General features: G+C 39.3%; 1 protein-coding gene across 1 annotated transcript in view; it reads right to left on the bottom strand.

The window, feature by feature from the left end:
* LOC128746239 (neutral alpha-glucosidase C-like) overlaps positions 1-13,532 on the bottom strand; it is a 62,528-nt gene extending 48,996 nt beyond the window's left edge. The window contains exons 1-4 of the mRNA XM_053843288.1: positions 13,417-13,532; positions 11,017-13,347; positions 10,897-10,954; positions 7,502-7,772 (exon numbers count right to left, since the gene is read on the bottom strand). Of these exons, the coding sequence (XP_053699263.1) occupies positions 7,502-7,772; positions 10,897-10,954; positions 11,017-13,347; positions 13,417-13,532 (2,776 nt within the window). The remainder of the gene's footprint in view (positions 1-7,501; positions 7,773-10,896; positions 10,955-11,016; positions 13,348-13,416) is intronic.
* Between the last annotated feature and the right edge of the window lie 2,134 nt (positions 13,533-15,666).

Here is a 15,666-nt window from a genome sequence, read left to right on the forward strand (position 1 = left end):
AGTGAGGTTGAGTTCGTAATGGGGGGCAACTGCTTTTTCTGCTTTAGCAGCAGTAGAACCAATTCTTCGGTTGACTTTGATTAAATTTGTGGATGATTTTTTTTTCTTGCCAGATTCGCCAAGCGATAGATGTTTCGGTGAAACGGAGAAAATTATTGATTCGTATAAGTCAATGCCATTGATATGTCTGGAAAGTGCGAACAAATGTTTCGTTCAGAAGCTGCTGCATACGGTGAACGGAATGGGGGAAGATTCGACAGACACTATTAGGACGGATCAGACCAGCAGAGCTATGTTCTGGTTCATTGGCTGGCCGCAGACTTAGGGTTAGAGATAAATCTGCTGATTACGATTCCGAACGTGTTCTATGTTGCGTATCGATGTATACGTTAAAAATAATTTAGACGATCTTTAGTGAAAACGATGTATCGTTATTTTGATAGACGAAAATAAATACAATAATAAATAAGTATGCTAACTTACATTAATAACTACGACATTAGGCAATAACACTTTAATTTCGCTGAAGCTTTTTTGATCAACAACAATTCCAGATGAATTAAGTAAACTGGGGTTGTTATCAATAATTAAATGCAAGGCCATTTTCGGTAAAATTGCTGGACAAGAATTTCATTCATTTCATTCGATCGGCAGAGTGCCTCGGAAATAGCAAAATACAAAACATGCCATAGTTCTCGAAAACGTTCCGCATTTAGCAATTAAAACTGACGTTCCCGTATCTTCTGAGCACTATGAAGTTGATTGCCCCACCTTGACAAGCTTTTATCTTTCAAATTCAACCAAACAGTACAGTGCACAGTGGTCCAAAACGGTGAAAATTTGAAGTTTGAAGTTTGAGGCGACCCATCATAATCTAAAAATGTCAAAAGTTAGTCATCGCTTACTACAATAAAAATGAAAAAAATAACTTTTTTGTGTTAGGAAATATAGACATTATTTCTTTGGCAAAGTTGTGAAAACAAGCAACTTTGTTGAAGAAATAAAATTTCTATCTCTACCGAGTGCAAACTATATAGCGTTTTCTTTGAAAGTTCTTTAAAAATTAGTTTTTCATACTTACATTTTACAAGAACACATTCTTTTAAGCAAATATCGAAGCACTCAAAACACTGGTTTTTGCAGAAGCCCGCAAATCTCTTGAACTTGTAGTTACTAAATTATCACATATTCAAGCTTCACTTTTTCATAACTTCACGAGCCTGTAAGGTGAAATGGGGCAAGCAGATATATGGGTCATTCCACGTCAAGTGATCGAGAAAAAGTACTTGTAATCGACCTTCCCGGATTTTCTCCAAACTCGGCCAGATCGTTTGTTTTGGGTCAAGAAGCAAAAATCCCAAGTTTGGTGCCGATTGGACTTTTCGTCGATTTTTGGGAACCCCCCCTTTTATTAGAAAAAGCATCATTTTCGTCAAATTCGCTTATTTTCTTTTGCCTATATCTTCGTAAATATTCAATTTAGAAAAAAAAACTATGTTCTACATTTTTATGGATAATTATCTGAGAAATCCGATAAAAATATTAGTTTTTTGCGGTAGGGCTGCCAAATACTTTTATTTTCCATCTGAAAACTAAATTTGAATTTTTCTCTCAATGAGTACAATTTGATCTCAAAAATTTCAATACCGTCGTATTCCTTAGACTTTTTTTCATAAGAATCACTCAAAATCGCGAGGTGTTTTGTCCCGTTTTCGAGATATAGCGTTTTGAAACAAACAATTCCCAATTTTTCAAGTAAAATCATAAACAAAATAAAATTTCCTAGCAATAAGCAAATAACAAAACGAAGCCAAATCATTCTGGTGGTCTAAAGCAACATTGCGCTGTTGTAAAAGCACATAAACATTATATAATACAAATAAAGTTTGTTTTTAAGCGTCTTAGCAGAATACGAATTGAATGCAGAACGAAGCAGAATTGAGTGAACGAAAAGTCAAACCTATTTTCACAATAAAATTCTACTATTAATTTTAATTCAACAGATACGCTTTTCGCCTTCTACTTGAAGGGTTCATAAATGTCTGTTTTCGAACTGTTTTGTAGTTTAGATTTTTCTTTCATTCAAGAATATAATATAGTTTTTCCTAACAGTGATGCCAACTTTACAGTTTTCACTAGTATTGCTCAGATGATTCCTCAGATTCCTCAGATAATTTCCCATGAAAATGTAGAACATAGTTTTTTTCTAAATTGAATATTTACGAAGATATAAGCAAAAGAAAATAAGCGAATTTGACGAAAATGATGCTTTTTCTAATAAAAGGGGGGGTTCCCAAAAATCGAGGGAAAGTCTAATCGGCACCAAACTTGGGATTTTTGCTTCTTGACCCAAAAAGAAAAATCTGGCCGAGTTTGGTGAAAATCCGAGAAGGTCGATTACCGGTGAATCGGACACTTGACGTGGAATGACCAATATGAAATCACTGCTTCACCTTACAGCTTTAAGTACCGCTGGTCGCCAACCTCCCACATGAGAGTATGCCAAGCATATGTTTGTTGTGTTTTGCGTGCGTCATAACCTTAAAGCACGCACACTTGATGAAACACAAAAAACAAGTGAATTTATAGCTTCTGTTCGGATTACGAAACTATTCCTGCATCAACTCCTGGTTGAGTAGATCAGAACTACAAATAGTATTTTTATTAAGTGTTCATTTTATAACATCTGTCTTATAATTAGTTTTTCCTCCTGCGATTTAGTCTCAATAATGTTTTAAACTGCGATTTTAACCTGTCCTTTGTAGGTGTCGATTTTAATCTGTTGTGTTTTGCCAGAGTTTAGGTTTTAATTATTTTTCATAGTAATTTCAAGTAGACGTACCTTTCAAATTTTAGTTTTAGACCAACTGGTAATATTAGATTAACTTTATCCTTTGTTTGAACTTTATTTTAAACAATTAGATTCCACGTGTGGCAAATTTTAACTATCAACTATCTTCTGTTTTCTCTTAATGACACTTCCCAAGTAACAATCTGGGTTTTATTACACTCTTATGATGGCATTTTAGACCAAAATTGGTCATGAAAACCGCCATATGAGTACAACAAAACTTACATTGTTGCTTAGGTTGTCTCCTGCCTCTATCGCTTATGTCAGTATGTTTTTTTCGTCACGTAACGCTGTCACTGGTAACGTTACACTTCTCGAAGCGTAGTCGATGTGCCCAGCGGTGTTGTTCCCAACATACCACCGGCCCATAACCATGGTCTGGTCTCCTCGTCCGGTCCAGTGTTATCGCTTTCAATTTCTAACACCGCTAACTTGGATATTGCTCTTCTGAAGACTCCGCGCTTGGTTCGGACCCAAGCCTGCCAAATCCTTCCATCTTTAGAAATAATTGTTTCTTCCACATTCCCACGAACCCATAACTTGCTATTTTTTCCATCTACCACGTAAACCAAGTCACCTACCGTCAATGGCTTAGCTTCCTCAAACCATTTGCTACGTTGGTTTATCAATGGTACATATTCTTGAATCCACCGTTTCCATAACTCTTCAGCTAACTGTTGCGATCGGTAGTAAGCGTTGCGAATAGCCTCCGCCGCATGTGGTGGTGGAACCATAAGCGGTTCGTTCGGCGACACACCTCTCAAAAAGTGGTTAGGACTTAGAGCGTCAAACGTAAGAGGGCGTGAGTTGCCTAGGTCCTCTGCTTCCGTTATCGACGTTTGAAGGACTTCGTCTGTCAGTTTCTTTCCATCAACGAGCACCCATAGAGAGTCCTTCACGGTCCTAACAAGGCGCTCCCACGAGCCCCCCATGTGAGGAGTAGAGGGAGGGATGACTCGCCATTTGGTACGGGCATCAGTGGTTGCTTCGGCGAATCCGCATCCTCGATGACACGAATCTTTTCGATGATTTCCTTGCTGGCTGCCTTCAGGTTGGTGCCATTGTCAGAAATGAATTCCACGGTCCACGGCGATACACAAATCTTCGGATTGCCAGCAGGCATCAGGCAGCTGACAGATCATGTACAATCTCGCGGTGTACCGCTCGAATGACTAAGCAGGTGAACAAAACTATCCATCTTTTCTGTTGGCTCCGGTTAACAATGACCTCAACGGATCCAAAATAGTCGACCCCGACATAGCTAAAGGGACGAATATAACGGGAAAGTCACTCGATGGGCAACGGAGCCATCCTCGGAGTTTGAGGCTTATTTCGGTTTACCTTGCACCAAACACAATTGGCGGATACCTTCTTTACAGCTGCATTAACATTCTCGTTGTAGTAGTGTTGGTATAGCTCATTTTTCACCGTTTCACGGAAGCCATGCCCAAATTTTTCGTGATAATGTTGGACAAGCTTCACGGTCACTTCGTGACCGTTTCAGTTTTTCAACCATTCACAGTTGTTCAGTAACATTCAGTTTTTTAAATTCGTCGCAATACCGTACTTTATGGTCAAACCTTTTACACATCCAGCAAGGCTTTGCTGGTCTATCGCCCTGTAATGTTTCACCCTTGGAAAGAGCACTGTGTACACACTCCATCGTCTAAAAGAATTGATCGCAGGATCTTACGCTCAAAAACGCCAAGAGCTCGTCGGTCGCTCTCTTTCAACGTCCACGCTTCGTGGCCGTAGAGTACCACCGGGAGAATTAGCGTCTTATAGAGCGCGAGTTTTGTACGGAGTTGTAGGCAACGGGACCGCAGCTGACTCTTATAACGCACTCAATCTAATTTGTAGTTCGGTGGGAGCTTTTCCACCAGCTCCTGAACAAGCATGGGGTTGTTTAAGTGGTCTTCCAGTCCAGACGGCTCCAAATGATCGCATAACTGTTTTACAGTCAGCCCGAAATGTACAAACGTTCCTAGCTGCTCAGCTTTCGGGGATGGAGCTTTACGAACTTTCGCTAACAGTGCTCTGAGAAGTTTTTCTGGCTTCCCGGAAAGATTTCTGAGATCATTAATCACACCAGGTACAGATTCTGGCAAAACTAAACGGCTTCTGACTGCTTCTAGTGCCTCACCTTGCAAGCAGTGCTGTAACCTTTTAAGGTTACCGAGGTTCGAGAAGCCACGAGCATTGGTTGTGTTTTCGAAACTGCTTATGAACAACGGTCAAATTTCTTTCTCACCTTTAACCGTTATGTGTTCGACAGGGTACCCGGGTACCTTTTCAGTTTTCAAAGTACGAAATTCTAAAGTTTTCTTTGATCAAGGATACTGAAACTCTGTGACATCTAAGAACTAGTTGAATTGCAACTTTTCATAAAATAAGTTTTCATGTAGCACTTAAGGGGGTGGAATGGGGGGGCTTCGAATTTTTTTACCCCTTAAGTGCTCGACAAGGGTACCCGGGTACCCACAAATTGAAACGCTTGTAACTTTGGCAATTTTTGACCGATTCGGACACTTTTACCACCAAAAGATTCAGGAACTTATCCACTTCCAGTGTGGTTATAACAGAGCCGGAAGTGGTTCATCTGGTTCCCGGAAATCCGGCAGTCCGAGGATGTGTTCCAGAATTAAAGCACTTTTTATATTTTTGGATGTAATTATAGTAATATGGGTGTCCAAAGTTCTTCCAATTACTCCGAAAGGTCATTCTTCATTGTTTTAAGACAATACAATGATATATCCTCGGAATGGCCATTCTGCGACAAGTTCCCGTGGGTCCTCCTGTGGCCATAAAACTGTTTGGTTTGCAACACTGGCAATATGGGTGTCTAAATTCATGAAATTACTCCAGAAGGTCATTTTTGATTATTTTGATTCTATCTGATGATTTTGCCACGGCATGGCCATTCCGGAACATATTCCCGTGGGGCTTCACAGTTGTCCAAAACCAAAAATATGTGCGCATTAGAGTTTTGAGTGGGAAAACTTGATTTTAGGTTTATGGAACCTTTGGGAGAGTTTCTTGAAATTAAAAGTTCTATCGTATGGTGAAATTCAAATTTTGAATAATCCCCCTAAAAGTGAAATAAAAAATTTATTTTTCTGCAGCTTCAATATAACACATTGATGAGTTCTGCAAAGTTTTAGAGCATATTATTACAAGAAATTTTGCTGAAGATCGTAACCTTCTATCTCTTCAGCGAAGATAGAAAAGTCCTATTTCTTATATGTGAATCTTCAAAATCAGTTTTTCTATTTTAGCTCTTTTTGTAGTTGTTGTATGATTTTTTCATGTTCTATAAAGTTGTACAAATAGTAAAAATAAACAACTTTGCCGAATGTAGTATACCTCTATCTTTGCTTATTTAGGAGCTGTAAAACTTTTGTTATAATAAATACCCTAAATTTGACCCCGAATTACTCAACTATGCACAAACAGATACAAATTACATTACATGAATCTGAAACTAAATAAAAAACTACAAAAAGTCAGGAAGTTTCATTTGTATCCGTCTGCGCATAGTCGCGTAATTGGGGATTAAAATTAGGGTATTTATTATAACAAAAGTTTTACAGCTCCTAAATAAGCAAAGATAGAGGTATACTACATTCGGCAAAGTTGTTTATTTTTACTATTTGTACAACTTTATAGAACATGAAAAAATCATACAACAACTACAAAAAGAGCTAAAATAGAAAAACTGATTTTGAAGATTCACATATAAGAAATAGGACTTTTCTATCTTCGCTGAAGAGATAGAATGTCACGGTCTTCAGCAAAATTTCTTGTAATAATATGCTCTAAAACTTTGCAGAACTCATCAATGTGTTATATTGAAGCTGCAGAAAAATAAATTTTTTATTTCACTTTTAGGGGGATTATTCAAAATTTGAATTTCACCATACGATAGAACTTTTAATTTCAAGAAACTCTCCCAAAGGTTCCATAAACCTAAAATCAAGTTTTCCCTCTCAAAACTCTAATGCGCACATATTTTTGGTTTTGGACAACTGTGAAGCCCCACGGGAATATGTTCCGGAATGGCCATGCCGTGGCAAAATCATCAGATAGAATCAAAATAATCAAAAATGACCTTCTGGAGTAATTTCATAAATTTGGACACCCATATTGCCAGTGTTGCAAACCAAACAGTTTTATGGCCACAGGAGGTCCCACGGGAACTTGTCACAGAATGGCCATTCCAAGGATATATCATTGTATTGTCTTAAAACAATGAAGAATGACCTTTCGGAGTAATTGGAAGAACTTTGGACACCCATATTACTATAATTACATCCCAAAATATAAAAAGTGCTTTAATTCCGGAACACATCCTTGGACTGCCGGATTTCCGGGAACCAGATGAGCCACTTCCGGCTCTGTTATAACCACACTGGAAGTGGATAAGTTCCTGAATCTTTTGGTGGTAAAAGTGTCCGAATCGGTCAAAAATTGCCAAAGTTACAAGCGTTTCAATTTGTGGGTACCCGGGTACCCTTGTCGAGCACTTAAAGGTGTTTTTTTTGTCGAACACATAACGGTTAAATATGGGAAGCTGTTTCGACATATACTGACGAGTGGCCAGCTGTTCTTTACTTAAACGCTGCCCCGGCCCGTTGTCCTTGCACCTCTTACCTTTTTGCTGTGTCACCGATGGCTCGTCATCCGATTCTTGATCGGACCCTTCTTCTTCGGTGTCGGCCGCTTCTATCAACGCTTTGAGCTGCTCCAGTTTCGACAGCCTTTTCTTTTCCGGTGCCTTACGCTCCAGCTTCACGATATCTTTTGGATACGTGTACTTCAATTGCTTCATTTTCATGGCTCTTTCCATTGCCATCCTTTTTTCACGAATAGCCATTTCTTCTTCCATAGCTTTCTCATTAGCGTTCTGCTCCTTCTCTAACTCCTATATCACAGAAACGAGACTCTTTACCGATCGGTTCTCACTTTTATTAGACACAGACCTCTTGATCTTCTTGTGTCAAACCAAGAGAGTCCATCCCGGAACTCGCAATAGCTTCTATTAACTTCTAGAAAATTGTAAGCTTTGAAAACGAAAGAAAAACAATACGTTCACAGAAAGCATGATAAAGGTTGAAGCAATTCAAGCAAAAGTATTAAAACATGCTCTCTGTATTGTGATAAGCAGACTTGCCATTTCCTCACTCATTGTGCAAAAAGCGCAACTTTTTTCATTCAACACAATGAGCAGAACTGCTGCCACAAATGAGAAATACATCCACGCAATGAGAAACAGACCAAAAATAAAGAGAAATTTAAACAAACTTTAGATTCTCATTGTGCGCTCGTACTGCAGCAAGCAACGGCAAGAAAATTACATTGTTGCCATATCTATCATCCACCATCGTCATATGCAACCTTTTTTGCACTGTTGCCACTGCGAGAAGTCTAAACAGTTTTTTGTGCCATATCATGGGCAGCCAAAAAATGTGTTAACTTATTAACACTTTATTGCTCAGTTTATTTCTCAATGAGAAGAACAATGAGCAGGTTGCTGAGCAATCGCTATCAGTAAAAAAGAGAAAAGTTCAAACAAAACGGAGCAACATAAATCGCGACTGAGTAAAGTGTGTTTTTTATTCTGAGGAGGAATCATCCCTGGTGATAAGGGTGAATGAGGATAAGCGGCACTTATACAAGTTTATAGTATTTGATGTAAGCTTCAAAGTGAAGTACTAACTTCATTTCTCCACTTGCCCCATTCTACCCTATTGGCCCGTGAAGTTAAGAAAAAATAAAGCTTGAATAAACGATTTGTAAAGAAAGGTACTGAGTAATTCTCGCTGAAACGGGCCACTACTGACACGAGGTCTTCAAATATTGGAACTTTTGCGCTTAACTGGTTGAAAATGGTTAAAAAATAAGAATTACACTTTTGATACCTCGAAATAGTGGACCCCTCGTTCGCCAAGGGGCCTAACAGCTTCAAAAAAAGTTGAATTTTGACCAAACCTTGAGATCTATGTCATGTTATATTTCATAAATTTGCCATGAAATAACTAACAAAAGGCTCGGTTCTGTAAAGAAAAATAACAGGGCTTTCAAATGGAGTAAAAAAAATTTGACGGCCATCTTGGATTTGGTCGCCAAATTGGAATTTATCATAAAATTGCCGTTTTCGCCATGAGCCCCCCAACCGATTTTCATTTTAAGACCACCATTGGAAAGCTGAGGAAAAATTCTACAAGAAATATTCATAAAATTAGGTGTGCAATGGCTGAATAAAACAACCAGTTATTTGTAGCAAGGTTCTCAATTTTCATATAATAATTGTGATATTTCCAAAATTTGCTATGAAACAAACTACAAACGACACGGTTTTGTATATGGTAAAAAAGGCGATTGTTTGATAAAATCCAATATGGCGACCAAATCCAATATGGCCGCCAAAAAAATTTACTCCATTTGAAAGCACTGTTCTTCTTTACAAAACCGGGCCATTTGTTAGTTATTTCATGGCAAATTTATGAAATATTATATCATATAGATCTCACAGTCTGCTCAGAATTCAACTTTTTTTGAACCTGTTAGACCCCTGGGTTTAAGAAAACTGTAAATACCTACTAACCCCAGTAAATCGGGTGTATCGATCATACCTCCTAACATAGATGTAAGCAGTGCTCCTCGTGTACTATACTATTTTTATAAAAGCCTTACGGCTCCTCTAAGCTACCGTAAACGAGCCAAATAAAATAAATTATATAAAAAAAAGACCCCTGGGTGCACAAGGGGTCCACTATTTCGAGGTATCAAAAGTGTAATTCTTATTTTATAACCATTTTTTACCAATTAAGCGTAAAAGTTACAATATTTGAAGACCTCGTGTCAGTAGTGGTCCCGTTTCAGCGACGACTACTCACTAGAGATTTACGCCTTCAGCAAAAACATGTGTTTTGAATCCTTCAGTAATCGCCTAGAATCATATATTTTTATAAAATGCTACCAACAAAACTAATTTTTAAAGAATTTCCAAAGAAAATTGAGCCTATAGCGAACAGTATGTATGTTTCTCGTACTCTCATATGGGTGGTTGGGGAACAGCGGTACTTATACAATTTTGTAGTATTTGACCTAAGTTATAAGGTGAAGCACTGATTTCATAAATCCATTTGTCCCCTTTTACCCTATAGGTTCGTGAAGCTACGAAAAAGTAAAGTTTGAATATGCAATAACAATCAAGTAAAGGTCCAAGAGACTTGCGGTCTTCTGCAAAAACATGTTTTTTCAGTGCTTCGATAATACCTATAACAATGTATTCTTGTAAAATGCAACTAACAAAAGCTATGTATAAAAATCTAATTTAAAAAAAATGCTCTTTAAGTCTACGCTTGGTGAAGATAGAAATTTTATTTCTTCGGCAAAGTAGCTTGTTTTTACATTTTTCCCAACTTTGCCGAAAAAATTGCGTCTACATTTCCTATCACAAAAAGTTATTTTTTATTTCAGCGTTGACTAACTTTTGACACTTTTAGATTATGGGGGGTATTCATACAAAAAAAGTGCTGAAGACCCTAAATGCGAACTAACGAAAGCAAAAAAAAAACAATGGGAAAAAAATTCACATTTCGCTCTTTCGAACCACTGCAGCGGTACAATGACAATGGCGTCAAGGTGGCTTCCTTGGACAGGAATCTGAGCAATAACCTGGCGGAACGTTAGTACGCAGGAAATCAGCACCTAAATGTAGTGATTGTACAACAAAAATGTTTGTTGGGCTATTTTATATTCATGTAAGTAGCGCTTGACAAGGTTCAAAACTGACCATTTTCAACATATTACTTCATAGTCTTGTCAACTTATACCACTGACAGGCGAAAAGCTCCTGCGATGCTTTCAGTTGTTCAATATTTCTAAGACAAGACAATCTTCCAGTCGCTCGACACGGGTAAGCTCAAGTTTTCCAGCATGTTGACATTCCCACGCGTTGTTATTTTGACGTTTTTCGTGTCCCCGTTTGAGACATTTGAAGAGTGAATTAAAACAGATCTAGCTTTTCTATCGAGACCAACCAAGACGATTTTTGCAAACACTGCGTGTGTCTTGAAGGTAGAAACTGGATTTAAATTGCTGAAAAGAGATAATAAATTAGTTAATGATAGCCAACATTAAGTTACGGTTACTGGAGCTACCTTGAAGAAAGAATCCCATTTGTGAAATTCAACCTCAAATATAGGTATTTACCACTGCGATATTCAAAGCTTTCTTCATCATCAACGTACAAAGTTCCCGTTGCTGATCCGTTTCGATTTAGCGCAACTGACAGTGTATACGGATCTGATTTCATTGGGATTGTTGATTTTCGGACAAGGTCTTTGACGGCTACTATTGTACCACCCCTTTGAAATACTGGAATCTTAAAATTATCCACCGGAATTGAGAGAGTACCAGATTGATTGTAGCTACGATAAGTGTCGAAATCGAACCACAGATCGGATTCGCTATTTTCTCTTACGGGGAAATAAACCTCTACATCGGATCGACCTGCTTCTAGCACGGGAGCAACGAGCAGTTGCTCGCCAAGTAAAAATTGATTATCGATTTTAAATGTTTGAGAATCACGAGGATACTGTGCCAGAAGTGGGCGCATTATTGGTGCTCCAAACCGTTCATGCTCGTAGAACTTCGTGTACCAGAACGGTAGCAATCGGTAGCGTTTCTTAACTGCATCCCTTACAACCTGCATCACTTCTTCGGGCCATAGCCAGGGCTCGCGACGTTTCGTGTCCTCGTGTGCATGACCTCGGAAGAATGGAAGAAACGCCCCAGTTTGGTACCAGCGTGATATCAACTCCGCGGTTGGTTCATTGAAGAACCCTCCAACATCTGCACCGCAGAAGCTAAACCCGGAAACGGAAGCCGTGAGACACATTTTTAGCGACGCTTGAAGATGGCTCCATTCTGCCATATTGTCACCGGTCCAGATAGCCGCGTATCGCTGAGTCCCGGCAAAATGCGATCTAGTCAACACAAATGGCCGCAAGGTTCCTTCGCTTCGGCGCATCAATCCGCCGTATGTTGCCATCACATGGTAGTGACCGAAAGAATTATGAACATCGCGGTGTTCCCAACCCCCAAAGTGCACATTATCTTTCGACATAGTCACTTCCGGTCCATCGAAAACAGATGGCTCGTTCATATCATTCCAAATACCCACTTCACGGGTCGACTCCCTAAAATTACTTAGCAGATATTGATCAGCATAGTACTTGCGAGCTTCCGGGTTAAGGAAATCGGTATACCCTGAGAGGCCAGGCCAGCAAGAACCCTGAAAATCGCTCAGCGTTTTATCTTTAACATAGAACCCATTAGCCGAGCAATCCTTGTGGAAGAAATAGTCTGCATCGACTTTCACATGCGGATCGATTATAATCGTCAGATGCCGTGCATTAGCTGTCAAATTGTTCATCATTCGTAACGGGTCGGGAAATCGAACGTAATCCCAAGTGAAGTACCGTTTGCCGTCCGTGTATTCAATATCCAACCAAATACTGTCCAGTGGTATATCATGCTCGGCAAATTTAGCATCAATCATTGCAACATCCGATTCATTATCATAATTCCATCGACTCTGGTGGTATCCCAGGGTGTACATCTGCGGTAGGGGTGCCGTCCCCGTCAATGCAGTATACTGCTGAAACACCTCAATGGGTGAAGATCCCAGCAGTACAAACACATCTACAATTCCACTTTCGGAAATAAAATTTGTTGCCGGTGGTGTGTTTGCCATGAAGACATCAACCCAAGTTTCCGCAGAGTTTTGCCAGAATATTCCCGTGCTACCGGTCACTCCATGACCGTAGAGAACGGGTACTGCACCGTAAAGGGCCATAGTACTGTTGAGTTCATAACCGAACACGTCCAGCGTGTACAACCGGTAGGGATCGCCATCCCCCGATACCGTATCCTTCAGGGCGAAATCATCGGCATGTTCCGGAATGCCAAACAAAACTTCAGCCTGTGGGAAAGTGAAATCCAACGACAACGATTCCGGTCCTCTGGGTTTGCTGTCTAGGAATCCATTGAATTCCTCCTCCCATTCATTTGCTGGAGGGTTTCCAGGTTTCTTCCGTAGACGTTCAATTTCCAGAAGACCCTTGGAGTTCACAGAAACGAAGTGCTGGTTTTCGTAGTAGAAATCCATTTTGAATGGCGATGGTTCGATTTGTACTTTTTTGGCTCCTTCCGTTATTACTACTATGGGATCCGTGGATTGAATCGCAAGTTGATAAGCTGTGAGTTCCATTGCGAGTGCATCTTTCACGCGGTACCTGGTACTAAGTGGTTGCTTCTCGTCAATTTCGAAATGTAAAATTTGGCCACCAACGGAACTCAGTGACAGAGTATAGAGATGAGAGGTTGCAGTATCCAATAGATCGAAATGGACAACGTTTTCAGTGACTTGTAAAGATTCTGTTAGCAGTTCGAATGAACTATGCTGAGGTGTGGTGCGACGAAGCCGTCTGTAAAAAAAAAAACGATTGTAAACGCACATGCATAAAAACTAACAGGCTTAAAATTAATTTACTGACCGACAGAAGCCACTTTGATCACATGTCTTAAATGTACTATGATCGACGCAAAATAATCCACTTGGGAAGAATAATAATAACAGATACGTTAAAAACACTCTACCGCGCACTTTCATCTTCAACGGGCAACGACTTGAATCGTTATGGTGGATAGTAGGTATGCATTGGAACAAATTAGTATTATGCAATTTGGTTGAACTGATAACAGGTAGGAATAGTACGTTGCTTCATCTAATAATAATGGTGCCATCAATCAATGAATTGGTTCGAGACAAACAATCATTGACAGACATTATCTGTTGTTGTTGGTACAATCCATAACATAATGCACATACTATAAAATACGCTCCATATGTTAGAACGGACTAGAACTTTATCAATATGCTTATGGTAGAGAGATTCGCTGAAACCTTCTTCATCATATGTTTAATAAGATGTTAACAGTTTAAAATTAAAAGCTCGGAAGTGATTGAAGAAGAATTGGTAAGGTTTTGGAAGCTTATATTTTACATTAATGGGTCATAAATTCTTCTACGAATATATTCACATAGCAAAATGCAGTCTATCCATTTGCAAAATAATGAAAATTGATAATAGGTAAGGAGATGTAAATTCTCCATGCATTTTTCTCACTATTTGCCAATTTTCCAAACATAAAAAACACATAGATACATTAGCTGACTACTGTGGAATGCAACAGGAAGAAGGAATTACAGTAATACTCTGTATTTGGTTTTCCAATTTTGAAGTTACATATTTTGATGATGTAGGTATAACGTCAAATGAATATGATATGAATATATGGTGCTACCACCTGCCTTAGCAGAACATCCGTTCATAGCAATGAGCCTATCATGTCAAAAAGAGTTGAACATATTCAATGATTGGTCATGCTTCCCAACTCTTGTATGAAGGGCCAAAAGGGAATTGGTCGATAAGCAACATCACTTACACGTACCAGGGATTTATAGAATCTCCTTCCAAGAGCTAAGTCACCTGAGTCAATCGTTGAATAAACCGTCTTAATGCAGAATGACTCCAGCAGGTGGGGAGAAGAGCCCGCTCATTATCCACGATGTGTTGTTAATCGGGCCAAGATTAACCCTAGAAAGTTGACTGTTTCACTCTCTCTAGGCCCACCGCTTCAAATAAGTGCTCTGATGGTCCCTCCCTCTTCCCCATTCTAGTTTATTTATGAAATGTGGTATATATGGATAAAAGTAGAACAATCTTACCAGCAGTCCTTCGAATGGAATAGAGTTGCGTCCTTTTAGTTTCTATAAGTGCTTCCAATAATTAGTTTAATTTTTTCTTCTGGTATCCAATATCCATGTGCAGTATTAACACTCGTATTGGCCAAAGTTTTATATAGCAGGAGGTACTTCATAAGCTAAAACGAAAAAAATAATTGAAATAACTTATTTTATGCTTAAACAATGTGTCAGAACCTAAAGCTGAACGCGGAAAGAACGGATGCGACTATATGCATCACCCGCTGCTACATAACGATGGTAGATATACGACTTCAACTATACCCAGAGAAAGGATGCAAGAGAGACCGGCCACACACAATTGTAATACACATACAAACGTTCCAGGAAAAATCCTTTTTAGGTACATTCCCATAACAGTCTACGGTCGAAGAGGGTCAATAAACACATACGCATTTTTAGACGATGGCTCGTCAGTCACGCTCATGGAGCATAGTCTCATGATCGAACTGGGACTGGAAGGTACGCCTCATCCACTTTGCTTGAACTGGACAGCTGGACAAATACGAAATGAAAACAAGTCAGTTAAGCTATCTTTGAAAATATCTGGACTCAATAAACGTACCGCGTATACGCTTTCGAAAGTTCATACAGTTGATCAACTTTCATTACCACCTCAGTCTGTTTCACTTTCAGAGCTGATTAAACATTACAGTTATTTGAATGGGCTTCCACTTGACTCGTATGAAAAGATATCTCCAAAGATACTAATTGGAATGGACAATTGTCACCTGGGTTATCCGCTAAAAGGTGTAGAGGGCAACGAAGACCAACCCGTTGCAGCTAAAACTCGGCTTGGTTGGCTTCTATACGGACCATATGCTAGTTCATTCGGAATATCGACCTCAAATTACACAGCCCATCATAGTGCACACATTTGCCAGTATGCTGAAAAGGAGGAAGAAAACTTGCATGCATTGGTGAAGGACTACTTTTCTATCGAAAGTCTTGGGGTATCTGCACCGGCCAAACCTTGTCT

This window comes from Sabethes cyaneus, chromosome 1 (genome assembly GCF_943734655.1).
Source record: "Sabethes cyaneus chromosome 1, idSabCyanKW18_F2, whole genome shotgun sequence".
NCBI classification, from domain to species: domain Eukaryota; kingdom Metazoa; phylum Arthropoda; class Insecta; order Diptera; family Culicidae; genus Sabethes; species Sabethes cyaneus.